Below are 26,760 nucleotides of genomic sequence, written 5' to 3'. Positions count from 1 at the left end.
AATTCTCTAAACTAATAAATATATTGAAATTCCCTATGGCCATATGTTTCTCTATTTATTTAAAGAATGATATAATCTCATCTGAAGCTGGTTTTGCTTATTAATTATTCTTCTCCAAATTTGGACCATGTATGACCAGGGTTGTTGTGAACATTGAAGATTTTCTGTTTTCTATATTAAAATAGTCAAAGGGAGAGTTGTAACTAGCCTCACAGGTGCATTAAATTCAAAATAAATTGTTGTTTATTGCACTACTCTCCGTTTCCAGAGAACGATGCCTCAGGTTCCGTGCACAACTGCCTCAGGGATCCTGCATCAGAAACATATGTGGAGTGGTCATGTGTAAACACCAATGACTTTCAGATTCACGTGGCAGCAGAGAATGGCTACCACGTGCCTGCCGTTACTGAGTACACACACACACACACATGCACGCACACCCACCCACACACACACACACACACACACACAAATGCACACACAGGCACACACACAAATGCACACACACACACAATAGCTAAATTACTGCAGTTATACTGAGCAAATTGCAGCTGTGTTTTTGTAGTCATGATTTGTTTTCCCCTATTTATAATACTATTGTTTTTCCATTTTCAGCTGTATATAGAAATCTGTAAACATACAGGTACATGCGCACATATATACAGCACAGGACACAAACAAATCTCTGCATTCATCACTTAATCTAGGAACATTCAGACAACAAAACATTCAGAAAAACACAGCACATTTGCTTCAAGCTCCAATTATGAATGACAGAACACCATGACTATATAAACCATTCTAAAACGGTGTTTCACACAATTTTATTTGTTATTTTCTACAAGTGTTCATAATCCATACATACAAGCGAACCTAATTTTAATAACATTAGGATTATCGTAAAGTAAGCATTCCAATAACAAATCTACCAATCCAACAAAATCTCAGAAGTATTATTAAATAAGTATTGTGCAAATATAATATATATGCAATTAGATATCAGCTAGTATATATCTAGTATTATGATGTTGCTGTCGCTATCAAGAGATGTATACGTTGTTTGACGAAGCAAGATTGAATGTGCTCTTCGGCAAATTTCGCCACTGTGCAAGTGTTTTTGGATGCAGAACCCAAGTGCATTATTATAAAATAAAAAATTAAATATATGAACAAACAAATTAATAAATAAATAAATAAATCACCCACTGGAATTTGACAAGTGAAAAACACAGAATGCATCAAGCAGTGTCAGGAAAATGTTTCCTCAATGTGGAAAGAATGGTTTTAAACTATTTATTAAAACAATAGTTCATAGAGATTATCTTCATTTCATGGAAGTGGACTTTTTGGCCTGCTGTTCTGTTTCAGTCTTTTTCAAAGCCTAGCTTTTACTTTTTTTTTTTTTTTTTACATTTTTCTTGCACAAATAAATCTGCTCATTTTTGATTGTTCATTTATGATACAATGTGGAAAATGTGTAGGGGCATTGGATTATTAAGGTTCTATGAAATGCAGATCATTTGAAATGTGTCAGACTGATCCACCACTTCAAATAAGTGCCTTCTTTCACCTAAAATGAGTGTGTGCATGTGCATGTGTGTGTGTGTGTGTGTGTGTTTGAGAGAGAGAGAGACAGAGAGAGAGAGAGATAATAGGGATTGGGGAACTGAGGATAGCTGGGCTCTGTAAGCAGTCACAGCAGTTTTTTTTTTCAAAATACCGGTCCCTTTTCAGTCATTAGAAGTTAATTATGTGCGATTTCTAGGTTTGCATATTGTCTCAGCTAAATCTGTGACAAAGCATTTAAGGTGTCTGGTGCTGCACCTAAATAATCTGTAAGCGCACATACATTTTTATCCCCTTGAAATCAGGAATTACTAGCGCTGGTTTAACCTCAAAGCAACTTTTGCCCCAGAAGTTGAATTGCACAATGAAACCATCTGAGGACAGTGTCATCTTTTGTCATTCCAGGTAGACAGCAGTCAGAGAGCAGATCCCTACCCCCTGAATACTCCCCCTGACTGATCTCCATCTTCCTTGTCTGGGCTGGGTTGGTCCACCAGCTCAGGGAAATTTGGACTCACACAACCGTTGACAGCATCTCGGACGCTGGCAGGGAGTGAACTCGTCTTCTTCTCATGTTCTGAGAGGATCTCGTGGTTGAGCTGTAATGGGGAAGGGGAAGGGGAAGGGGGGGCAGGGGTCAAAGAGGAAATGAGTATATGTCCATGTGTGAACTCAACAGAAAGTGTACTGTGTCCATTAACATTAAGGATTTCAGTGTAATCGCATTTGTCAGCAAATCAACAGAATAGTAATCAACAACAAAAAAAGTTTGGAGCCTAAGAATTGATACGATAGAAAAGCAAGCCCTAATTAGTATGCAGTTTTATTCATCTTTATCTTTGATTCACATCTGCCTCATATTTTATCACTGCTGCAGTGCACTTACAGTAAGAGCTTTATGCTCAAGCGAATGCAACACATTGAACACATTCCATAGTTGTCCATTCAAAGCTGAGCCTTTCAAAAATGACAAAAGAATGTATTCACCAGCAGCACATCAAGTCGTATTCCAAAAGGCTAAAATAAGGTGAATTCTAGCGCAATGAGGACCTACCCTTGACAGACCAATGTTTACATAACTTAGGAGGACATGCCTGTTATTGAGTAGTATATACCAGGTTTACGTGTCATAATAATCATCTGAAAATATTTGAGAACGGTAACGCTGTACACAAGACAGAAATCAAAGCAAGAGTGTTCACCTGGTTAGTCTGGTCTTTGATCTGCTCCAGGGTAGCGGCCTGCTTCCTCCCCAGTGCTTCCTGTTGTATTGGGTTACTGTTAAAAAGCTTCATTCATCACACCTCTCAGCATGTAAAACCTGCTCCCACAATGCACCCTGCTGCACCACAGGGGGAGCTGCAGGTTTTATACATGCCCACTGATGCATCTACAGTGTTTTGTACTGATCTAATGTAAGCTAACCCTAGAACATTCTGAGAGTTGCACTTTTTTGGTACTTCACGGTAAAGGACAAATGACTGAATCCATGCCTATGTGTTTCTTTGAGCTACGTAGTCTTTCCCCAAAGTTATGTCTAAAATTGCGCAATTCCTTCACAACATTCTTACGAGCAGAATACTCTGCAGTTTCTTCCACATACGGATTGTCATTTTGAGCCCTTTTTAGTGGCAAATTCTTTTCACACATGAGCATGTGGTAAAAAATAATAATAAATGAAATGCCACAATGCAATGAAGCAGAATCTTAAACAAAGGATGTAAACAGCTAACTTGGGTGATTATTTGCTTGTCAGCACATTCATTCATCTTTAAAATCAGAAATGAATCTATAGACATGGTAGTGTGCTGGTGACTTGGTTTGGTCAGTGCATTCAGGCCAATAGTACGCATGAGAACGGAGAAAGGAGAAAGGCCTTGTGCAACTCCCTGGTCTCCGGCACACTATGCATCTATTCACAGTTGCCATGGATATGTGTTTACCGGCTGCCTCTGATATACAAATGGGCACATTGATAATCACTGGGGCACATACATGGACATATGTCAACCAAAGCATTGTGATATACGCATTCAGAAAGCACCCTTTGTACATATCTATAAAAATATTGAGCATGCACTGACATTTTTATAAATAAAAAGGCATATTGCTGCTTACAACATTTGTTGACTGGTCACCATCCTCAGCAGTACCAGAACCACCATTTTTGTCCTTCTTCACTCTAAAGCAGAATTAGAACAAGATTCACTCCTTTAACAATATTTATATTAGATAATCTTACAAGATGCATACATCTGCTGTGATGAAAGTTATTCATCACAGGAGAAAAAGCCTGTAGCTACTTACCCTAATGTCCTACTGGACACATCTTAACATGGAGAACTAAAGACTGAGGCCTGGATTCAATGAGCATCTTTCCTTAACTTCATCTTTGACAAATAAATGCAAGTTATGCACATTGGCCTCTTTCTTCAAAATCAGAGTTTGTCAAGCTCAGCATTTAATCTGTCAAATGGGGCTTCTGAAAAAAAGGCTAGCACTTGCTTTCATTTAAATGTCAAACTCAAGGACAAATGTCAATTGAACACAGGCCAGTGCCATTTCCTCCTCATTCCACGGAGTTGTCAGTTAGTTCGCTGTAGGTGAACCCACCTCTCCAGTGCCTGTGTTTCTTTGGCATGCTTCTCTGCAGCCAGATCCAGCAGCTTCGTTAATTGCTGTCACACCAGATGAAGGAAACAGGAAACAGGAAATGACACTGTCAGCATATCCATTTCCACAAACACTAAAAAGTCACAGCCAAAGCCATCTCATTTTGTATGAAAATGGCTTTTTTAATTTGACACACCTTATACGCTGGATATAAACAAAAGAAACACGAGTTGCCTTGCTTTGGACCACCAATAAAGCTTTAGTTATACTATTAACTTATCTGCTACTCTGGCATCCAAGATTTACATCCAAGAGATTAGTTAAAAATAAAGAGGACTCAAATGTTTGCATATTTTCCAAAGATGGTCTTTGTAGATCCCGGCCCTTAGTAAAAGAAAGCATTGATTCTTCCATTCTGAGCAAATCAGGTGCTTATGTTTGTTATGCACTGGAGTACCAATCTATAATTGGCAATCAATGCTTTGATTGATAGTACCCCTGAGACTAGGAGTTAACTGACAGGTCATATGGACAGTAGTGTTGACTGTATCGTAAAGCTTTTTAAATAGAAGTGGATTGCATTCTTATTTTAGCATTTTGGCTTAAATACTTAGAGGTGCAGGTCTATAGAATTCAATAACTTAATTAAGAAACCATCCACACTCAACACTTTTAGTGAAGATGAGGCTGTATGTTTCCTTTCATCTTTTTGGGGGCAAAAAAAAAAAAAAAAAAACCATGCTGGAATTTGTTGAACAATGTGGACTCAGGTTCATATAAAATTAATCTGTTGCCCACTGCACTGATGGAAAACTTATGAATGAAGGACATGGTGGTGACAACAGCATTCAACGAGGTGACAACAGCATTAGTGATGCGTTATCCGAACAGTTGTCAGGCATGCACAATGTTGAAGACGTGAAAACATATTATGCAAATACACCCCTGTTCAGCAAAATTTGTATTGTGTAAAACCTAGCAATGAAGAAAAAAATGCTAATGACTAATTTTGATTGGACTCCAGAAAATGAAGTAGATGTGAAATTAAGACTGCAATCAGCACATAACACTATTTCACTGATGAAGGCATTATGCCATCAAAACACAGTAATTAAAGGGCCAGTGACTGCATTATTCTATCAAAACACAGTAATTAATGGGCCAGTAACTATATTGTAGTGATAGTATATGATACAGGTTACAACAATGATAAAAAGTTAAATCACCAAGGTTCTGATCAATGAAGGGTGTTCATAGTAACTTTACCCTTAAATGGCAGTAGTGGGTATTGTGGGAAGTGATGGTTTTATAAACAATATTTTAATTACAATATAATATTGCTTTCTCAACAGAGCTCTGTAAAAACAGTTATTTATTGTATGTAGTATGTAAGCGGGTTGACATGCATGTCTGTGTTAGTTACACTGTTCATGTAGTTACATTTCAGTATACAGTACATGCATACAGTTCCACAGGTATATATATTAGGCTACTCTATAATAAAGTAGTAGGTCACAGAAATCTATGCACAAACAAATGTATCATTACACTGAACATGTGCCTGTGGTGCACATGTGGGTTTGAGTCCCAGTTTGGTCCATGTCATTCTAATCATTAAAACCCTTAAGTGGCCTTGCATACACCTTAGGCTATTTGGTGACGAATCCATGTGTATATACAGGGATCTCCATAATGTTTGGGACACATTTTTCCTTGATTTGACTCCGTGCTTCACAATTTTTTATTTGTAATCAAACAATTCACATGTGGTTAAAGTGCAGATTCTCAGCTCCTATTAAAGGGTATTTTTCTACATTTTATATTTTGGTTTCACCATGTATAAATTACAGCAGTTTTTATACATAGCCCCCCCCCCCCCCCCCCCCCAACAAAAAAAGTGTACAGAGCCAAATGAAGAAAATAATATGTATTTCTCCCAAACATTATGGATCTCACTGTATATTGTGTTCTTGTATAGTGCAGTATATGATAATGTCAGGGAGGAGGACAGGCTGGTGCTGTACCTCAGTGGCGTGCTGTTCCTTCTTCTTCTTCAGAAGATCGTACTGCCCCTCCCATAGCGTTTTCAGCTCCACCAGTAGCTTAGCCTTCAGTTCCACAGCCTTGTCAGGAACAGGGGTTGAGTCACCGCCACTCCTAGGAGACAAAGCCACAGGACAGGACAGGTTAGGAGTCCCCCTGTGCATAAATGACTCGTATGCTATGGAATAACAAAACTAGAAAGGAATTTACTGTCATATTTCTTCAGGCAAACCCGAGTTGACTCAACATTGAATTTACTGGGGAGTGAAAAAGGGATAAACGGGATTGGAGAGCTCAGTTTCTTGAGTGCTTTTTCCTTTCATTTCCTTAAGCCATCCATTAATCAAGGGATACCGATTCTCTAAGAATGCAATTTATTGCTGTGCTTGTTCGTTCTATCTGAACTGAACTGCATGCACCCAAAACAAAAACAACAACATAACTGTTGAAGTGTCTAGTTCCACCTAGTGGATAGATAAGCTGTAACTGACATAACGATGCATCGCTTTACGGAAGCTTAATGAAAACTTAGCGTGGAAGATGGACTTACTCTTTCCTCTTCCCAGAGGACTTCTTCTTGAGAGATTTAAACGACTCCTTGTATTTGAGTATTAGGTCATCTGCCTTCTTCTGAAATTTCTTCTCCATCTCTCGGATCTCTTTCTCGTATTTTTTTATGACTTTCACAAAGCTCTTGTGTTGTTTCAACTCATCCAGTGTCACAGAAGATGGTTCTGGAGATGCAAGATAAGGAAGTGCGCTTCAACCATTTCAGAAGATTTTGGGGAAAATAGATGGTGGTTGAAGCATAATAATAAATAGCACTGTTCAAACAGAATATTAATATTTTCTGTACTGCATCTGTATCCCTGGAATTTGACAGGGAAATGACTCTGTAAAATAAAAAAGTATTATACTTTCAGTGTACTTTTTATGATGTACTTTTAGTACATATGTACTAATCATGTACTGCACAAATTTTGGCCACACTTTAAGTGTACTAAATGAACTAAAGCTGTACTTTTGCACAACTTCTGTACAACTTTATTGTACTTAATTGTACATAAGTGTGCTAAATTGGGACACTTTTATAAACCTAAAGTATATTTAAGTATACTAATTGAAAGGGTAATTTGTAGGTATTGGAAATATACTTTTAGTACTGTTCAGTTCTGTAGCCAGCCTACTAGAAGGGGTGGGTCTTTTTCCATAAAGTGGACCTTTATATTCTGAGTACAGGATATCTTAAGCAAGCCTGCCTTTGACCTGATATGACTATTACAATATTAACCATGGTAATTAGGTACTTTTTTGAATGTTGTCCAGGACTTTAAGTAAAGTTGCATTAATTTCCACTATATGCTACATGACCTAGCTATATTTTCCCTGCTCTAAGAACTTCTTAAGTTAAATATGAAACATAACAATGAATACAGGTACAAGACTTTCATTGAAATATAGTTAGTTTTATTTTTGATTACATTCAGTGCATTTCAGTACACTCTACATTTCATTTAGTACACTCTAAGTGTGTTGCGTTCCATTACAAATACGCTTTATTCTGCTCAAATGAATAACTTAAATAATATACATATACTTACATACATATGCTTAAAATTAAATACATAAAACCATGATTGATTAATACAAAATTCAATAAGATGAAGAAAATAACAATAAAATTAATAAATTAAAAGAACAATACAATTAAACATGGCAATCGGGCTCGATAGTGGATAGCCTTTAGCCTGAATAGTTGTTAGAAATGTATAATAGTAGTATACTTTCCAGGGATAGAAACAAAGTGCGAAAAGTATATTTACTGACAGTATACTTCAATTTCATTGATTGTAAGTGTATCCTTTTTGAAGGTATATTTTAAATATGATTAAGTAAAATCAGTAAGTATACTATTAGTATAATTAGTACAAGTAAAATTTACCAGGAATACATAAAGTGGACTTTTAGTATTAAGTATACTACAATAGACTTTTAGGAAAGCAAAGTTAAAGTAGACTTATAGAGGGTATACTAGTAATATGCTATCCAGGGATGAAAATAAAGTATACTTATTTTAAGTACACTGAAGTACAGCTTAATGACATATATTTGGAAGTATACTTTTAAAAAGTACCATTTAAACATACTTTAAGTGCAAAAACTATAAGCACACTTGAAACATTTCTGTATAATTAAATAGTTTTAATACACATAAGTGTACTATTTTTTCCACTTGGGCCATCTGCATAAAACCACTAAAGTACAGGAACATTAAAAAGTATGGCCACGATCAAAGCCTTGGGTCACTGAGCATGGCAAATGACACAGCATACCTTACCTGGGCCAGAATCTTTGGATGCTTCCTCAGTTACTTGAGGTTTAGCAGGGTCAGAGGGGGGATCAGTGTTGAGGGAAGGGACAGCAGCGGCATCTACAGGAGTATCACCATCTTGGGCAGGAGTATCATCTGCAGGAGTATCACCATCTTGGGCAGGGGTATCTTCTGCAGGGGCCTCACCATCTTTGGCAGGGGCATCTGCAGGAGCCTCAGCATCTGGAGCAGGTACATCATCTGCAGGAGCATCACCATCTTGGGCAGGGGTATCTTCTGCAGGGGCCTCACCATCTTTGGCAGGGGCATCTGCAGGAGCCTCAGCATCTGGAGCAGGTACATTATCTGCAGGAGCATCACCATCTTGGGCAGGGGTATCTTCTGCAGGGGCCTCACCATCTTTGGCAGGGGCATCTGTAGGAGCCTCAGCATCTGGAGCAGGTACATTATCTGCAGGAGCATCACCATCTTGGGCAGGGGTATCTTCTGCAGGGGCCTCACCATCTTTGGCAGGGGCATCTGTAGGAGCCTCAGCATCTGGAGCAGGTACATTATCTGCAGGAGCATCACCATCTTGGGCAGAGGAACCTTCCGCAGGAGCATCACCATCTTTGGCAGGGGGATCATCTGAAGGGGCCTCAGTATCTTGGGCAGGGGTATCTTCTATAGGAGAGTCACCATCTGGGGCAGGTGCATCATCTGCAGGAGTCTCAGCATCTGGGGCAGGTGCATCAGCTGCAGGAGTCTCAGCATCTGGGGCAGGTACATCACCTGCAGGAGTCTCAGCATCTGGAGCAGGTGCATCACCTGCAGGAGTCTCAGCATCTGGAGCAGGTAGAGAAGAGATGTCTTGGGTGGAGTCTGTGGCAGAGGGGTTATTAACAGCATTGTCTGCTTGGGAGGGGTATCAATCCCTTTCTCTTTCTACTACCTGTTTTTTATTTTATTTTATCATACAGATAAAACTAACGTCCTATAGACTGAAAGCAAACATGGCATGGACCTCCACATTACCTAGCTGTGTGACTGGGTCTGCTGATTGCTCCTCCACCTTGACTACAGGGGTAACAGGGGGCAACTCAAATGGTGACACGTACTCCTGTGGATACACATACCACCAAAATCCCCATCAGAGACACATTCCATTGATCATGCATTTTAGATGTGGTTACTGGTATATGGTCTTTTTTCAGTGTAAGACAGTTGGGGGAGAGGGGCAGTTGACACAGAAAACAACTATTCTATTTTTGATAAGGTACTCCAGACTAAGCCTCCCTCAGTGTACCACATTATAAAGTAGCACGGTACACATGCATCAATGTCTTAGTTTCACTTATTTCTCCAGTAAGCTGTTTAAAGACTTCCTAAGATTGTACAGGCCTTACCTCATGGGGCTTTGAGGGTTTCTCAGTCTTGGTTGGGTTGAATAAGGCATCAGTGAAATCTGGAACAGAGAGAAATTGTGCTCAAGGAGAAGAGTAACTGATTTATGTATTGGTCTTGATTTTTGTCTCATGCAGCATGATTACATGTGTCCTTAACTTAATTCATTCCCTCTAACCGCTAAGCCTCTTTTGTGTCCTGAGGCCCATTACAAAGGTTTCATACTACTTTTGATCAGCGTTAAAAATTTCTGTCAAATGTACATTCTCTTCTCTTTTAAATAATTAAAATCCCTAACATCCTTGGCTCTCATCTTTATTTTTGAATTATTGTTCTTCTTTGGTATTGCTGTCACATAAAGCTAGACAGCAAAGCTGCAGACAGGACCTTTTATGATGTGCTTGTAACAATTATTCTTTGATATGGTCAAAATCTCCATATGTGCCAAATCATTGTAGGTAAGTTTCTGAGCCACTGATTAAGAAAACCTGATAAAAAAGGACACGTCTCCTGATATGTGAACCAATTTCAAGCAGTTATAAGACTGGTAGGCTTTGGTGGTATTTGAGCAAAAATAGTACAGGTACCAAAAATCAAGTACCTGCAAAAGCTGCCGGAATGTAGTCCTTAATGTCAATATACACAAAGATAGACGGGAGAGTGAGAGGCATGTTGCTTTCAGTGCGCAGGCAGATGTGATGGAAACCTGCCAGACAGAGAATAATACAAATCAGGGGACTGGAACAAACCCAGCCGACTCCTAACCATCTCAAAGGAATGCTAGAGAACATAACAAGACAGCCGGGAGGGTCAAACAATCAACGCAGAATGAAGTTGTGATGCACTAATAAAAGCGAAAGAGACAGCACTTTTCTTTCACCTGGCTGTATGGCATCGATGGGAATTATCCTGTGTCCCAGGAACTTCCCACTCTCCTCATGGACCACCATCCTGAGGGAGGCCATCTCGGGCAACAGGATCTATCAAGAAATAAGCACAGATTAAAAAGCAGCTGGCTGTGCATTCCTGACCCAGCTGAGCCATCTGGGCTGGCATGCAGCCAATCACAGAGACAGCGCCCACCTTCTCAAAGACAAAGGGCTCCTCATTCCACACAGGGTTGATGGCATTAGCGGTGGCCGACCACTTTGTCCGGAACTTGCGTTTGGGGTCTTTAGGCAAGCCAATGATCTCCACTTCCACGCCCGTCTTCACGTTCTTGTCCGACAGGAACTGGCCCGAGTAGATCTGAAGAAAACACAAGAAAGACCAATGACTTCAGAAGCACACATACTGTACACAAATGCACTCACACACACAGACATACACACAAACACACTCACACACACAAACGCACACACAGACACACACACACACACGCACGCACACACACACACTCACAAACTGTGAAAACATTGCACGCCCCAGTGTTGAGTGATTGGGGAGATTTCAAAACAATTTAATTGGATGCAGAGCAGGACTATACAGAGAACCTCCCACCTCTGCATCAGAATATCAATCAGCTGAAGGAGACACTCTTAGCCAAGCCAAAGAGTGGAGCCTCTGGGAGATACACTAAATGCAAATGGCGATAAAGAGCTCTCTGATTCAAACAAGCAGAGGCACCAGCACACCCTGATGGAGTCATTTAAAATCCCAACTCTCAAAATCCATCTTTGTAAAAACAAAATGACAATTGCCCCATACCGTACCTACATTTATGAATATTTTTACATTATTTATTAGCTTAGATTGGAATGTATGAGAGGAGCTCAGCTTGCCTTTATTGTTAGCGTGCTGGCGATGATGGTGTCAAACCTCTCAGTGTGGGGATCAAACTTCTTGTCACTTCGACGCAGGAGGTCATGTTTAAGTAGGTACCCTGTCCTCCCGTTGAACTCAAACAGGGCCATGTTCAGCTGCATGGGAAAATCTATCGACAAGAATTATATAGCACAGCCATCAGCTGAAATGTATTTCACTCTATAATGTTTCCTGTCTTGTAATGTAAACTCAGCTATTAAACACAAGGGTTTCAGTCATGTTTCCAGTATTTTCCTTATATGTATTCCCTTTTCCATTCACACCTTTAGAGGTGTGAGTGGTGGGGGGTGGGGGGGGGACTGTTCAAATAATGAAAATTATAGGTTTAATCAGGTCTGTGGGAAGAACAATATGCATATTCTGCTGCCCTTGAGAACCATGTTTCAACAGAACAATCCACATCTCAATGCCTAGTACTGTCCAACATTGCCCTCTAGAGGAACACACGACAATAACTAATCCACTTACATTGGTATTTAAATGAATTTAAATCCAGCTATTGGATCAACACAATAGAGAATGAGACCTGATTTAAAATAAACTCAGGATCCTACCAAAAACAATATCAATAGTTATGATAACCCTACTGATAACATTAACATCTGTGAAACTGTACAAACAGAAATAAGACCTGCAGATTTGATCTGGCCATACAGTACCCATAGTTTGGTAGTTAAGTGCCACCATTTGACAGCCAGCAGTCCAGAAAGGCTGAGGACTGTAGTTAGATGAATCCATTCTGGTGCCCTTGGGGTAGATCCTGCTCATCTGCCTCTTGTTGTATCTGTATTGCCCTGTATAGGAACTCTGTTACAGACCGTATGGTTTTTCAGTGACAAACACTTTCTTATTCTTGGCCAAATATACAGCGATCAGCCACAACATTAAAACCACCTGCCTAATATTGTGTAGGTCCCTCTCGTGCCGCCAAAACAGCTCTGACCCATCGAGAGTTTTTAAAATTATGTGGAAATAATTCACCCTCTAACAATATCTTAGCTTTTTATAGCCCTGTAGCAAGTGATAATGTAATAAACTACCAATTGTGTAATAACTCCCAATAATATAATCCATTTCAATTTTTTTTTTATGTAATAAAAACCAATAATGTAACAAGTAGTAGTATTGTACTTCATTGATCCCCGAGGGGAATTTGCACTGTTGCAGCATCAAAGACAACAAAGTAACACAATCAGATACAAATTTACAGTAGATACAAAATATCAGATACAAATATACAGAAGATACAAATATATACAGAAATCCAAATATACTAGAGGACACCTTGAGAGGTGGAGTCCATGCCTCGACGGGTCAGAGCTGTTTTGGTGGCAAGAGCGGGACCAACACAATATTAGGTAGGTAGTTTTAATGTTATGGCTGATCGGTGTATATTGCCCACCATGGTCTCATCTGTCCTTCTTCATGGTTGTTTTAAACCTGTGATCTATTTTTACAAGGTTAATACTCATATTACTACTTCCACTGCTGTTAGCTCTTACTATTGCTATCAAAATGAATAATAACAATAGTATCAGTTATTGGTATCCTTATTATTGACAGCAACAAAAGGATACTCCACAAACTCCACTGCTGACTTGGCAATCAGATCTCCCCCTTTGGTTTCCACAAAAGAAGAGATTGCGTAGCTCCGGTTCTTCTCTGCCAACAGGAAAGGAAATGATTTTTAAAAGGAGTTTCTCTCCAGCAGGGATACGGCTCATTTAACACTGCCAGCAGCGTCACACCACACAAAACCACTAATTTGGGCAATATCATTAATGTCAGTAGAGCAAAGCTTCTCGTTGCTCATTTCAGCAGCACATTTGAATGAGCATATTGGCTAATCTTATAGCAGCAGGGCTCTGGCCAAGATTCAGACTCCCCTCTGATGACTCACTTTTAGCATTCTCGAAGGAGATGAACTTATTGGGCTGAATGTAATTGACCAAGGCAGACATTGCTTCATAGGCTGTCACTTCCTGCCCCGCTGTTCCCTGACAGGAAGTGAGAAAAATGCTGGTGACCGATTATGACAGAGAAATGGATGACGGGGGCTGCTGAGTGACGGTGCCACTCTACCTCATCCGAGTTCTTCATCTTCTCCTCATCTTGCTCATCATTGTCGTCATGCTCCTCATGGTCATCGTGTACCTCCCCCTCTGATGTAAAACAGACAGAGGGTACTTTTACCTGACTTGCACATATCAAATGTCCCTCTAGCTAGCAGCTACTGCACATGCATTTAATATGCTGCCAAATAGGGCATTCATTCCACAGTCAATAGAGATCATACAGTAGCCATTCACTGTGCTTTTAATATACATCTATACAGCAGCCTTAGTGCATTCCCTATTCAGCTTGCAGACATCACAATGTAACCTCCATAGTGCATTCACTATACAACCTACAGGCATCTCTGCAATAGCCAAAGTGCATTTTTCCAACATAAGAACAGTCCCTTTCTGAGAAAAGGTCCTAAAACATCATAGAAACATGGTTCGCTATCCACTTAACAGCATTCCACCACTGAGCCAATCAATAGAAATTACATCCAAAAATAGGAACAGGAACCTTACAAGGGAACATACATTCGGAAAGAACTACAATCCACAGAGGTGATCAGTATGCACACCTTGACTCTCCTGGGTGACTGTTTGGTTGGAGTCAGTTTGGGTGGGGCCAGTTTGATTTGGGTCAGTTTGGGTGGGGTCAGTTTGGTTTGGGTCAGCTTCGCTTGCGTCAGTTTGATTTGGTTCAGTTTGATTTGGTTCAGTTTGATTTGGTTCAGTTTGGTTTGGGTCAGGTTGATTTGGTTCAGTTTGGTTTTGGTCAGCTTGGTCTTGTGGCTGGTCTGCAGTCTTCTTGGGGGCCTCTGGTTCCTGTTTGGCCGCACTGTTCTTTTTGTTCTTGATCAGGATCTTTCCCATCATCTCAGATGGGCTTGGGATTTGATGGCCTGGCTTGAGCTGGTGAGACACACAAGTAAGTAGGTATGAAGGAGATCAAACATGCCAGCTACACTTTAGCAGCCAGAGTAGCCTACACAACTTACAACACATTTAGTCCACAAGCAATTCAGGTTTAGTAGCTTACTGGTAATGACACAGTGCCCCACAGAGAAGTCAAACCTAAAACGTCTTTGTAAGCCCACTTCCCTAACCATTATGTGCCACCCCAGCAAACCAAAGAGAGAGAGCTAGAGTCCTTTGCGACAGTTTGAATGTTCAGAGAAATTCTACATTTCCCCACTTCCAAGGTTGACTGCTTTAAGGAAGGAGCTCCTGCACATGGAGGGTTAAGCGCCAGTGAAGGTCAGCTGAGGTGGAAGTCACAGTCACTGAGGTGGAAGGAAGGAATGCTGGGGAGGGTGATGTTTAAGCTTTTATTGCCTCTGACAGGACACAGGCTATAAAGAATGGCTCAGCCTGGAGACTCTGACAGTGTTAATTGGGGGAATATTGCAAGTTTAAAAGCTTCTGTGTGAATGACCTTTCTGACTGTGCAGATCACAGAAAACACTGACAAAAGCCACTTTGTAGTCATCTTGCTGCTCAGATGAGTTTATTCATTGTGATAGAATGGAGCCAAAAGACTTGGTCATAATGAAGGGTTAGGTATTGCCCTTTCATCAGAACTGGCTGAGAGTAAAGCATGCACACGCTCAGGAGTATAGCTATAAATGTAAAAACACATTAAAAGGCAACCGTGTAATCATACACTTTAGCCAAAAGCAACATTTGTTGCCACCTCAATGTAATTACAACAGGAAGTATACTGTACATGACTGATTATCTGGAATTCGGACAACAATAGAAGCAATGCTTCTACAGTGTATGTAGAAGAGCCATGTAACTGAAACAGGAAGTGATTGTAGCGGTCTATCAGTTGTACTCACTGGATAATTCTCCAGAGGTTCAGTAAGCAGGGCATCTCCAAAAATGGTCTTGCAGTAGTTGGCCATCTTCTCTTGCTGTTTGACTCTTGATAGAGAGTAAAGTGTATAAGTCTATCATTTATATATCTGCATACAATTTGAATTCCCTAAGAAGTGGTAATAGAGCAAATATGTTTAATTATTTATGTTCAGTTTAACATCATATTCGAAATAAAGTATGTAACTAATTCTTGGCCTTCAGGATAAGATAAAGTGGAACAAAGGTAAAACCAAGGATGAGTGTAGAGCTCTTACGAGTCAACATGGTTCTCAAAGGACAGTATGACGGGATATGGAGAGGTCTTGAAGGCACTCTCCGCGATAGCCTCAATCACGTCCTAAACAAAGGTAAAACATGCTGAAGTCATTACTTGCTTTCTTAAAGTTTTCAGGCACATATGCCAAAAGGAACACACATCCTACAGTACACAGACAAGACACAGGAACATTCCATTGCGATCAGCTGGACCCATAGGAAACTGAATAAAACAGGCAACCTTGCCGCATTGCCTCAAATCACTTCTGTGAGCAATGATTCAAACTCGCTCACAGGCCAAATAAAGCAGGATGCGCAACATATTCAGTGATGGGAAGGATAGGTGGCATCCAGCCGGGAACTAGATGTCATCAAAACTGGCAGTGTGGCTCCCTGATGGCTACAAATGCCTTTTTTTTTGTGACTCAAGAAAGCAAAAACACTCGTCTAAGGAAAGGTGTGATGCAGCAAATAGCAGAGGGCAGCGGCTCGGCCTGCTTCTCCAGACGTGAGCTGGCAGAGGCAGAGAGGGAGCTGTCACCGAGCGACACAGCGCAGGGTCGCGCTTCCGGAACGAACGCGCACTGCCATGGAGACGCTGCAGGGACTGGTGCAGCGCCGCTTTATTGCATTACCTTCCATTCAGCTCCCCTCTGATCATCTGACAGGGGACAAGCCAGCTGCTTGTTTGCCAGTTAATAGGCATGTTGAACCACAGAGTGCAGAGATTTTTCATTCTTTGTGTGGCCATGTACGCTTGGCACACACAGTGTCGTGGCTTTCTCAGTGATGTGAATACCATTCTGCAAATTATATTAAGACACCACATATCCATACGGGCAGACGGTTCATAACAAATTATTTTGTATAAAAAAGTATTATAGTATGTATAGCATTACATAGCTTCTTTACTCCAGGGCCTGCTCTGAATTCAGCCTCTCTCATTACACCTGTTACCCCATAACCAATGATGCTCTCTCCATTAGACTACCGTGCACAGTGGCAGGTAAGGAGGCACACCTTAAAGAGAATCTCGGTGGTCATGGTGAAGCCGTGGGTGATGATTGGCTCTTCCTCGGGGGGCTTGCCTTTCCAGCAGTCCAGCTCCAGGCAGCGGCACCCGGCCAGCAGGCACTGCCGGTACATCTCGGGAGATGAGACGCCTGAGAACTGGCCCGCTGTGGAGAGAGCACGGGAAATAAAGCCCCACTGAGCCTTGATGTTCCAGATCAATATGTATCAAAATGTATCCTCCCTTAGAGTGCACCACAAACCTAAACCCCCCCCCCCCCCCCGCCACCCCCCCTCCAGATTGCCTTCTCAACCATCAGGCCTGTGACTCAGTCAGGTCGGCGAGTTGTGATGTTATCTCCTGCTAAGTATATCAATGAGTAAAGTTGGGATATTCACATTGATAGACTGAACACTAAAACAGGAGTCTCATATCTGTGAGTAGGTGTAAGAGGTGTGTCAGGGACTCTTATCTGTGAAGCCCTAACCTGTAATTTATGCTAGGGGGCTCTTACCAGTGAGTAGGTGTAGGAGGTGTGTGAGGGACTCCTACCTGTGAAGCCCTAACACATTATTTGTGCTGGGGAGCACTTACCTGTGAGGTAGGTGTTGTGGGATGATTTTACTAGGTAGTGAGGCAGGGGCTGGGTCATATCGTGACACTTGGAAAGCTTCTGCAGTAGCACCACAGATGTTTCAGGTCCCATCAGGTAGAACAGGAGGCCCTCTGGAGAAATCTGACCTGTAGAGTACAACACAAACAAAGGTATTGCTGAATCACATCGTTATCAGTCTACGGCAGCATTATGTCACCTTAAGTGATGATACAACTGTCCCATTAGTTTTAAGGGTGCTAAAAGATCTGAGCTGCAACCCATGCTGGCCCTGAGCAGCTCACAGTTAAATTCTCCCACAGACAGAAGATGTCCCATAGCGCTCGCTGCACGCACCTCGGTTAGCGTTGGAGGAGCACGGCTCGTACTTCTCGATGATGTTTTTCACCTGCTCAGGGCGCATTGGAGGGAAGAGCTCCTCGTTCAGCCGTGAGTCACGCTGCTTCTCGTTGACAAACTTGGTCAGATTCTCCTTTGTCATGTAGGGCTTTGTTGAGCTAGGTAGAAGCAACAGAGGGTCAACAACTGAATGAGAAATTAACAAGAACAAATGGCCCCATCAGCCAAGGTGAAGTCATCAGATCAAATGCACTTACAGTAGAATCTGCCGACAGACTGCTTAAAACCTAACGTTGGTCAGAATTACTATTAGTTATTTAATTCTAGCCTGAAATATCTTAATATTTATAATTTTACAGAACTTTATCATTCATATTTCTAAATAAAGGGTACCACCGTGCTGGTACATTAACGAGGTAACTACATGAGACTTACTAAGTAGTGAATATTTCGTAGATTTCAGGCCTGGGACACAGATTCATCAGGAAGGTTTTGAATGCAGCTTCAGTAAAGACGTCAGCCTTCATTGTGTCTCCCTTGCAAAGTAGACAATATGGCGTTATACAGATATTAGCACCCCCTATCCAAGTTATCTTGTTAATTTTTGAGAGGTCCAACACATATAAAGCTAATGTATATATATATATATATATATATATATATATATATATATATATATATATATATATATAAAGCAGCAGAGAGCACCTGAGTGTGCGACATCTAGGACCATCAAATTTAACACTCAGGAAATTGCAGGATGCCACTAAGGCATCACTCTCACCTTTCCTTTAGGGAGGTGGGCTGCACTCAGGGCACTCTCCACTCTCTTCTTGTCTGCAGGGAACATCTTGTAGATACTAAAAGACAAGACACGTCATCAGTAAATAAAGCATATGTCATCAACTGCTGATTATGTACATTCTGTGACATTGTGTATAATGTTGTGCACAAACTGTGGGTCATTACCTATCTGTTGAGATATCTGTTGGGTCGTGAAATCTTTCACTAACCCCGGATTTACACCAAACACTGCATTCCCGTAATTCCCACGTAATTCCTATTCTGCTACATGGCGCCGATTAACCAAAATGCGTAGGCCTATAATAATTGTCCTTGACGCTCGTTCTTGGCTAGCAAATTTGCTCGACCAGCCAAACTTAACTCACAGGAGAAATTTGCTCGAGGCTACAACAGCAATGCAATTAGGCATGTATGAAAAAATGTTAGTATTCATTAGGCTAATGTTATTGTGTTTGGTATAGAAAAAAATTTAACTAGTTAAAACGCATGTTTATTGTTTGTGTATTTACAGTGTGTTTCATATGATTACGTAAATGCCTGTTTGTTGGCTGGTGCGTCGTTCCTACTGCACTCCTCGAGATAGCGCCGATTCTTTCTAATAAACTTGTTTATTGTTCATTCAACATAAGATATTTTGTCTTTTTATGCTTTTGACCTAAGAAAATCTGCGACTTAACTGAAATTATGGCTGTATTGAAATATTAGCCGATTTCTTTTAAGTTTCCCACTGGGAAATGGATAAGTGGCTGATACGTCCCATTAAAAAGAGAATCGCTGACGAGCAACAGGAAGACATTTTTGTTTTATCCTACTGAGCTTCAGTGATAAAGCTTTGAATTATGTTAGACAATGCTTGTGTGATTAATTGCTTGCCAATTTCAGTAAATTTGTCGTTTCGTTTAGCCTTTATTAAATAATGGCTATTACCAACAGTTTAACACTTATTTTTCACTCAATTGTTATTAATGAAAATAACACCAGTTTGGGTCACATAAAGCATGGATTGATATATATGGGTCATCACTGAAAATTTTTAAACACCCTGGTGTAAATGACCACTGGAAAGGCTAATAGCTCAGGGAGAGTTTTTCATGCCAATTCTGAGATTTTCATTCATAATTCAAGTATTCCTGCTCATAGTGTCCCACAGTCCAAAAAAAAATGCTGTATACCTTGTGTAAATGGTCACTTTGTCTTGGTTTAGCCAAATAGTTGACCCAGTTAATGAGTTGCATGGTTCGAATCAAACAAAAACCAGAAGCATTTGTGGCACTCCACCACCAGAACTGCCTACTCCTGCATAGTTCCATTAGAAAAGTGCATCTATATTATTAAGCCTTTATGTTGAGATTATTATTATTATTATTACAGCCATTTAGCAGACGCTCTTATCCAGAGCATGTTACACAACTCTTACTTCTTGACTGGGATCTTGCCATCCTTGTTGGTTTGTAAGGAGATCCAGACATAGCTGTATGGGACAGAAGAGCGAGAAACAGGAAGGGCCAGTGTTTTTGTCAGCGTAAGATTTCCGTCAGCTTCAGATGCCACATCAACTTCACAGAACTCTCAGAGAGGCCATTTTTTATCTTTTTTTTATAGAGAAGCCCACGTCTTAAACTTTATAATATGGATTAAATATTTTTTGGAAGGAACCTGTGTGTCATTTGTGTGCTATATGAAAATAGGGCATTTTGTGTCCTTATAATCACTCCTATAGCAGATGATTAGTCCAGAGAACTGGGTGCAAAACCAGTCCACTTGTAGTACTCACATTTTGTCCAGGAAGATTTGTCTGCATGCATTATTCCTCAGAGTGTTGTAGACTATTGCCAGGATATCTGTGGCCCAGTCCTGTAGCCGGAAATCAGACCATGATAATGCATAAATTCATTCAATTGTTGTTTGATTCAGAAACATCACACACCTGACCACTAACCCGCTAGCTGTACAAGGTGTTGTATTATTATTATATAAAAAAATTCAGGATTTAATGCTATGCATATTGAAACAGTTGGTTACCACTAGAGAGAGCCAAAGTAATTAGGACTTCAGGATGAGTGTAATTCTGAATTAAACAGACTGTGGTAAAGGAAGGGGATTTTTGAATCAAAGCTGATCTACAAAAATGTCTTCAAAAATGATACTTGTGTAATGAAATTATTACTTGTTAGCATATTGGATCACCATAGAGAACAAATTGTCAAGCTATGTATAGAGGATAATGCAATTTGGCGAGTATAGACTCAAATAGCAGCTAGGCCCACCTGAGTGCTGGAGAATAAGTTTTTCCAGACAATAAAGAGCTATTACTCCAGATCTATTCTGGATCAACCTTATTGAGCTTTGCCTATAGAGCTCACCTGTGATACATTTTCCTTGTAAGCAAAGAAGTTGTGGTATGTTAAGTTGACTGTGTCAAGGCCTGACACAATTGTCAAGGTTTTGGCTAAATGGTGACTGTCGGGGAAGTCCATGTTGAACACATTGCGAACCTTAGGATTCTGTTGATGTAAATACAAATGAGAACCATTAAAACAGAATCAAGTCATTTAGAAAAATGTATGTGTATCATTGTCATTAAGGAGTTATTGATAGATTTTTGTTAGTTTTATAAATCACACACTTTCAATCACACAGTTTTTGTATGAATGGTATTCAGGTTATGCAAGTAACAGCTGGCTGAATAGTTGGTGAATACGATAGACAAGTTCTCATAATAGGGAACAATGTTGCATGAGACTACAGAGCACAGTGTAACTATGCTGTAACCACGCTGTAACCACAGAAGCAGCACTCTCCCTCTCTCTCTCTCTCTCTCTCTCTCAATCTCAGGGATCCAGCGAGCACATGACGTTCAACATCCACAGCCTCTGCTTTTCATACCCAGGGCATCTGAAAGGTGAAGCCTAACCAGCAAGGCAAATTACAAATTGCATGCAAAATGCAGAGTGAGAGAACAGAGAAAGGATTGGGTCTGAGGGTGGTAATTTTCCATCAGAGCGACTGACACCCACAAAAGAACCATTTAGGTAATGTTGAACAGCATTGTGAAGTGTGAGACATTCAAACGATTAATGTATCTCAAATGTCACATGAACTTAAAGCATAGCGCAATCTCCAATCATTTTTAATTCAAAGCAGCCACAAAGCAACAGTTAATTCCTTCAACAATCTCTGTGCACAGACGAGTGCAAGTGGTGCCACTTGATAAACTGTCTCCAGAGATTTCCCAGTGAGGTCTCTGGTGGCTAAGATCTTAAAAGCAAGGCAAAACCCAGACAAAGAAAAGTAATGCCATTTTTGTGTACTATTGAAGTTTTTTTTCATAGCTTAGTTACTAAAATATTTTTGTTTAAGTTCGGTTTAAGTTTTATTGTAATCCAATCCCATGAATATATTTTAAAAATCAATGGTGATGAGCAGAATCTTTATCAAGACGGAGAGTAAAAGCTTTTGTTTATATTGCATGATGTAATGCTTGACACATGAAATACGAAGCATGAAGAGATGCTTTAAATCTCTATGGAGACAGTTAATGATGAAAGATGCTCAAACTGTCTATCAGCCTATTCATTGTATGATCTGTACATTATGTTTGCACAGTATGATCTGCCCTCCAGATCACACAGCTGTTCTCTGATAGAGATAAATGATTGCTTTTATATAATAAACAAATGTGTGTGTGTGGGGAGAGGGGTGGGGGTGGGAGAGAGAAGTGTCTATCTTGTCAGTGGATATGCATAGACATTTGCTTTTGCGATGCATCTTATCTTTTTTGTGTGGGTGTGCTGTTATGATTATGGATTAAATTTGGGTGGGTGGAGGGTGGCGGGGGGTGTATCATTCGTAATGTGCATTTAATCCTCCTCAGAAATACGATTTTGTATGAAATACTGTTATTAGAAAACATTTTAATGAGAAGAGGGAGCTTGCTTTTGCTCTTAATGGGTCCAAGTCTGAACCTGGGTCAAGATCCTCTCCTTATGCACATGGTCTTTCTACCTCTAGTTTTCTTCTGTTCAGTGGGCAGTAATATAACCAGAGGATATCGCTATCCTCTTGTGTGGGAATAAAGCAAAATAAGCTTTTTTCAGTCGCTACATGTATATGGATGTATTTGTTGTTTTTTAAAATCATGTTGAGGTGGTAGGCCCAGATCTTGTATAGACTTGAGCCATTTACGATCACAGGTGGCCTCTTCGATATGCAGGTGCCTGCCTGTCAAATCTGAATTGGCGTGTGCCCTATGGCTATGCTGTTGGGCTGTTGGCATCTGTTTTTTTTTTTTTTTTTTTGCAAGGCAAATCATTGCCAGCAAAAACAACAAGGGACAGCATCGGGTAGCAGCAGATGAGCTAGAATAAGTCTGAAAGGAGCACAAGAGAATGTGAACAGCAGCATTCAGTCACCTCCTATCAAGCTAGAGTCTGTGGCAGCCCTCCAGATTGGTGCATGTGTTACACAACGGCAATCTTGATAATGTCTCCCTTCAATCTGACAGTGAGATTTCACATACGTCCACCAAGTAAACTCAGGCAGCCTATTAAGGGAATACGAGATATGCTGCAGAACAATGACATTGGCTGCTTTGTGAAAACTCTCAGAGCTGACTAATGCACTGCTGTCAATCAAGTGCCTGTGCCGAGAGCAAATACAGTTTCCTTCAGAGGAAATGATGCATAATTCATGAGCATCTCCCAGGGGATTCAAAAGGTTTTTCCCATAAGGGTTTTACTGCAGAGCGCAGCATACACACCAGGATGACGACACACAAACAAAGGCAGAGTCAGAGAGCTCTTTCTCTCTCTCTCTCTCTCTCTCTATCTATCTCTCTCTCCCCCTCTACCCCCCCCCCTCTGTCTCTCTCTCCATTTCTCTCTCTTTCGCTCCCGCCTTCTCCAACAAGCACAAAAAACACACATCAACATATTGGATTTCTGTGTTTACTGGATTTTAACCAAGCTGCTTAAAGCTGCAGTTGTACACCATAGGGAAGCAACGAGTCTTCAAATTTGGATATCTAATGTGCATTTTCAATATGAATTTTAAAGATTACACTCCTAAAATTCAGTACTCACCTTTGGAAGCTTGGCATATTTTCCTGCTCTTGTGTCTCGAATAGTGGCAACATCCAGGAATGTTGTCTCCTTCAGTGAAAGACATTAAAATAAAACCAAATGAGCAACCATAGAAATGCTTAATAATATCTATTAATAGTGGTGATGTCCATTATTGTCTCCCTGTCAACAAAGAGTAGCATGTCTGTACACCTGACTGGGAATAATAATATATACAATTATCTTTTGAGGGAAAATTTATTGAATTGATTTATGTGAGGAATCACAAGCGACTCCAGTGAAAAGCTTGGTCAGTACCAGCATGAGGAATGACTAAAAAGAATAGCATGAATAATACATTGTACAAATGCGTTTCTAAATATAAACATATATGTAATTTATTCAATTTATGAAAACATATAAAATATGACTGAAATACATATGCAGTAAATATGTGGGTGTGTGCGTTATGTTTTATTGCCCTGTATTGCTTTCCACACTACATGTTTGTGTGCATTGTTTGTCAGTAAGTATTCTGGGGGTTTGAAGCAGCGCTGCAGCTGTCTGCAGTTTTCTTTCTGCCTACGCAGGTCTCAGATCAGCGAACAGCCTGGCAGGCCCTCCTCGGCTTTGATCGATATGTCTCTGCGCTGTTCAGAGAAATGCTGCTCTGATGCAGGCTCTGAACTCTGAATCCAACACCGTGGCCTCACTACGTCCGTCTGAGCGCTGACACGGCACATCGGATCCTATCGGTACCTTACTGTAAATGCGTCACCGTATTTACCCGGCTTTGAAAGTCCCCCAAGATAAAGGTGCCTGTGTATATGTGTATAATCATTTACAATGGCAGTTGTGCTAGTCATTTCAGTGCTATATCCTTTCTGAGAGAAGTGTCAAGATGTCCTGGGTCACCTGGGAGTGTGGCATAGTACTTACCCTGCTCTGATTAACCCAGTAAAGGTAGTAGCCCTTTGAGTCCATTTTCATGGTGACAACCGATGTCTTGGATGAATCCTGAGAAAACACATAGTATTGACTGCCATTTTGCAAGCAAATGTGGTTATGATTGGACTGTGTTTATTTCTCTTTTCAAAGTAGGCCTTAATATGGCAGTATAAAAGGGTTTTTACTGAATTATTAACTTTGTGTGTGTGTGTGTGTGGGGGTGTGTGTGTGTGCATAGGTGCGTGTGTGTGTGTGCGCATGTGTGTGTAGGTGGGGGAGGTAAGTGGGTGAGTAGATGGATGGGGGGATGTTGTTTCAGTAAGTGATTTCTTTCCTTGATCCTGTTAGCACATTTGATCTGATTATTTGTAGGTGACTCATCTTTCAGACACAACCTTCCAGAGCATCTTACTCAAATTCTCTATGTAGCAGGACCCCCAGAGACTTCAGACTCATTCCAACCAAACACTTTCATGATAAGTCTGATGCAATTCAATCGCATTATTCAAAGCATTATTCAAAGCATCTATCATCCCTATGACCTAATCAAGTTCACAGAATTTAAGAAAGCATCTATCATCCCTATGACCAAATCAAGTTCACAGAATTAAAGAAATTATTTTTATTAGTGAAACTAAAGTTTTTTCAATCACAGTCAAATACTAGTCTGTCATTGTACATAATTCCACACAGTTAATAGACTTATGGACTGTTAAGAAAATGTTTTTTTATGTATGCTATTTTGGCTATGACACCTAATGTTGAGTTATTGGTGCAGCTATTTCCCTGGAACAGCCGACAAGCTTTTGCGTAACAATGGCTGCACACAGGAAATGTTGAATACAAAAAAGAAGATTCAGATAAAGATTCTGTTTTTCAGAAGGCTGACATTACGTTTAGATATACTCACCTCTGTCCATTTTGTGAACCTGTCACCTTTGACCAAGTAGTCTTTGACATCTGGGAATTCGAGATTATTAGGTTTTTTATCCATTCTTTTCACTACACAGTGATCTTCTGTGTACTTCTGTGTAAAACGGTATTTTCTGTTGCTAGTACATCAAAAAAATCCCTTGATCTTCACTCTAACCACAAAATGTGACCTGCTCAGGAAGCAGGCATGCAACTACTTTCAAACTCTCCAGAAATGACTGGGGAAGACGATTCTCAGCAAATATGCATTGCAAATGAGAGTGACTACAAATGAGAAATCAACTGTGGCCTAGCCACATCTATGACAATCTTCAGCACAGGCTGGGAGGGTCTAACTTCACACCAATCCATTTACAGGTAATGTGATTGGAAGACTTGAGGACCAAAGATACAAATTACAGGTATGCAATATATGTACGTGAAATCTGTTCAGCAGACCACACATACACTGTACACTTTGTATTGAATATAATTATGTAAATGACATTCGAAGAATAGTAGTGCTTTTAACAACACTATGGTCTGTGTAAGGATCTACTTGCTGCAATCAGAAAACAGAAAAGCATTAAAAGCAAAAAGAAGAATAAGAAGAAGAAAAGCAAAAAAGAGCTGAATGTTTCTAGTGATTTATGCAAATTCATATTGAGCACTGACTTCCCGAAGTAGTTTGAGTAACATTCAAATGTCAGCTTGGACGCACCACCTTATGCAAATGCAGCAGGAGTGGCGAAGCTAGGCAACAATCCAGGGACACAAATAATGGCACTTAAAAGGAGGAATGTGCAGAAAAGTTTAGAATACAGGTGATCCAATGGCAGTGGCCCTAGCATAATGAAACCACAAAAGTTGAGGTTCCCTTTACATTGTTGTTATACACATTTTACATACATTGTTAGGCATTTCCAGAATGGTGCTTTACAAGAAGAGGACTGTTTTTATGTTTTTTAAATAATAAAAGAGATTTGCTGAAACATAATCACAGAAAATAATTCCAGGTAGATTGTTTGAAGCCCATATAGGGACAGCTAATTGAAATGCATGTGTACACATCATAATGTCCATAAAAATTCATGTAAATCTGTAGAAAAATTTTCTTT

The 26,760-nt window shown here is 40.3% G+C and overlaps 1 protein-coding gene across 1 annotated transcript; it reads right to left on the bottom strand.

The window, feature by feature from the left end:
• Positions 1–1,874: 1,874 nt before the first annotated feature.
• On the bottom strand, positions 1,875–25,764 carry plcb2 (phospholipase C, beta 2). Its single transcript, XM_035408113.1, has 31 exons — positions 25,641–25,764; positions 24,722–24,799; positions 23,804–23,872; positions 21,086–21,226; positions 20,497–20,576; positions 20,140–20,193; positions 18,703–18,778; positions 18,354–18,454; positions 17,916–18,076; positions 17,561–17,707; positions 16,975–17,132; positions 15,954–16,036; positions 15,660–15,744; positions 14,397–14,730; positions 13,844–13,923; positions 13,662–13,758; positions 13,339–13,423; positions 12,421–12,545; positions 11,719–11,870; positions 11,021–11,185; positions 10,818–10,917; positions 10,539–10,643; positions 9,940–9,998; positions 9,569–9,653; positions 8,561–9,379; positions 6,773–6,956; positions 6,204–6,336; positions 4,180–4,244; positions 3,685–3,748; positions 2,769–2,828; positions 1,875–2,165 (listed from the first exon to the last, which is right to left on the bottom strand). Exons 1-31 carry the CDS (start codon positions 25,722–25,724, stop codon positions 1,998–2,000), a joined length of 4,197 nt encoding a protein of 1,398 aa, XP_035264004.1. The 5' UTR covers positions 25,725–25,764; the 3' UTR covers positions 1,875–1,997.
• Between the last annotated feature and the right edge of the window lie 996 nt (positions 25,765–26,760).

The sequence above is a fragment of the Anguilla anguilla genome, chromosome 1 (genome assembly GCF_013347855.1).
Source record: "Anguilla anguilla isolate fAngAng1 chromosome 1, fAngAng1.pri, whole genome shotgun sequence".
Taxonomy (NCBI): domain Eukaryota; kingdom Metazoa; phylum Chordata; class Actinopteri; order Anguilliformes; family Anguillidae; genus Anguilla; species Anguilla anguilla.
This window is presented reverse-complemented; position numbering and strand designations above follow the sequence as displayed.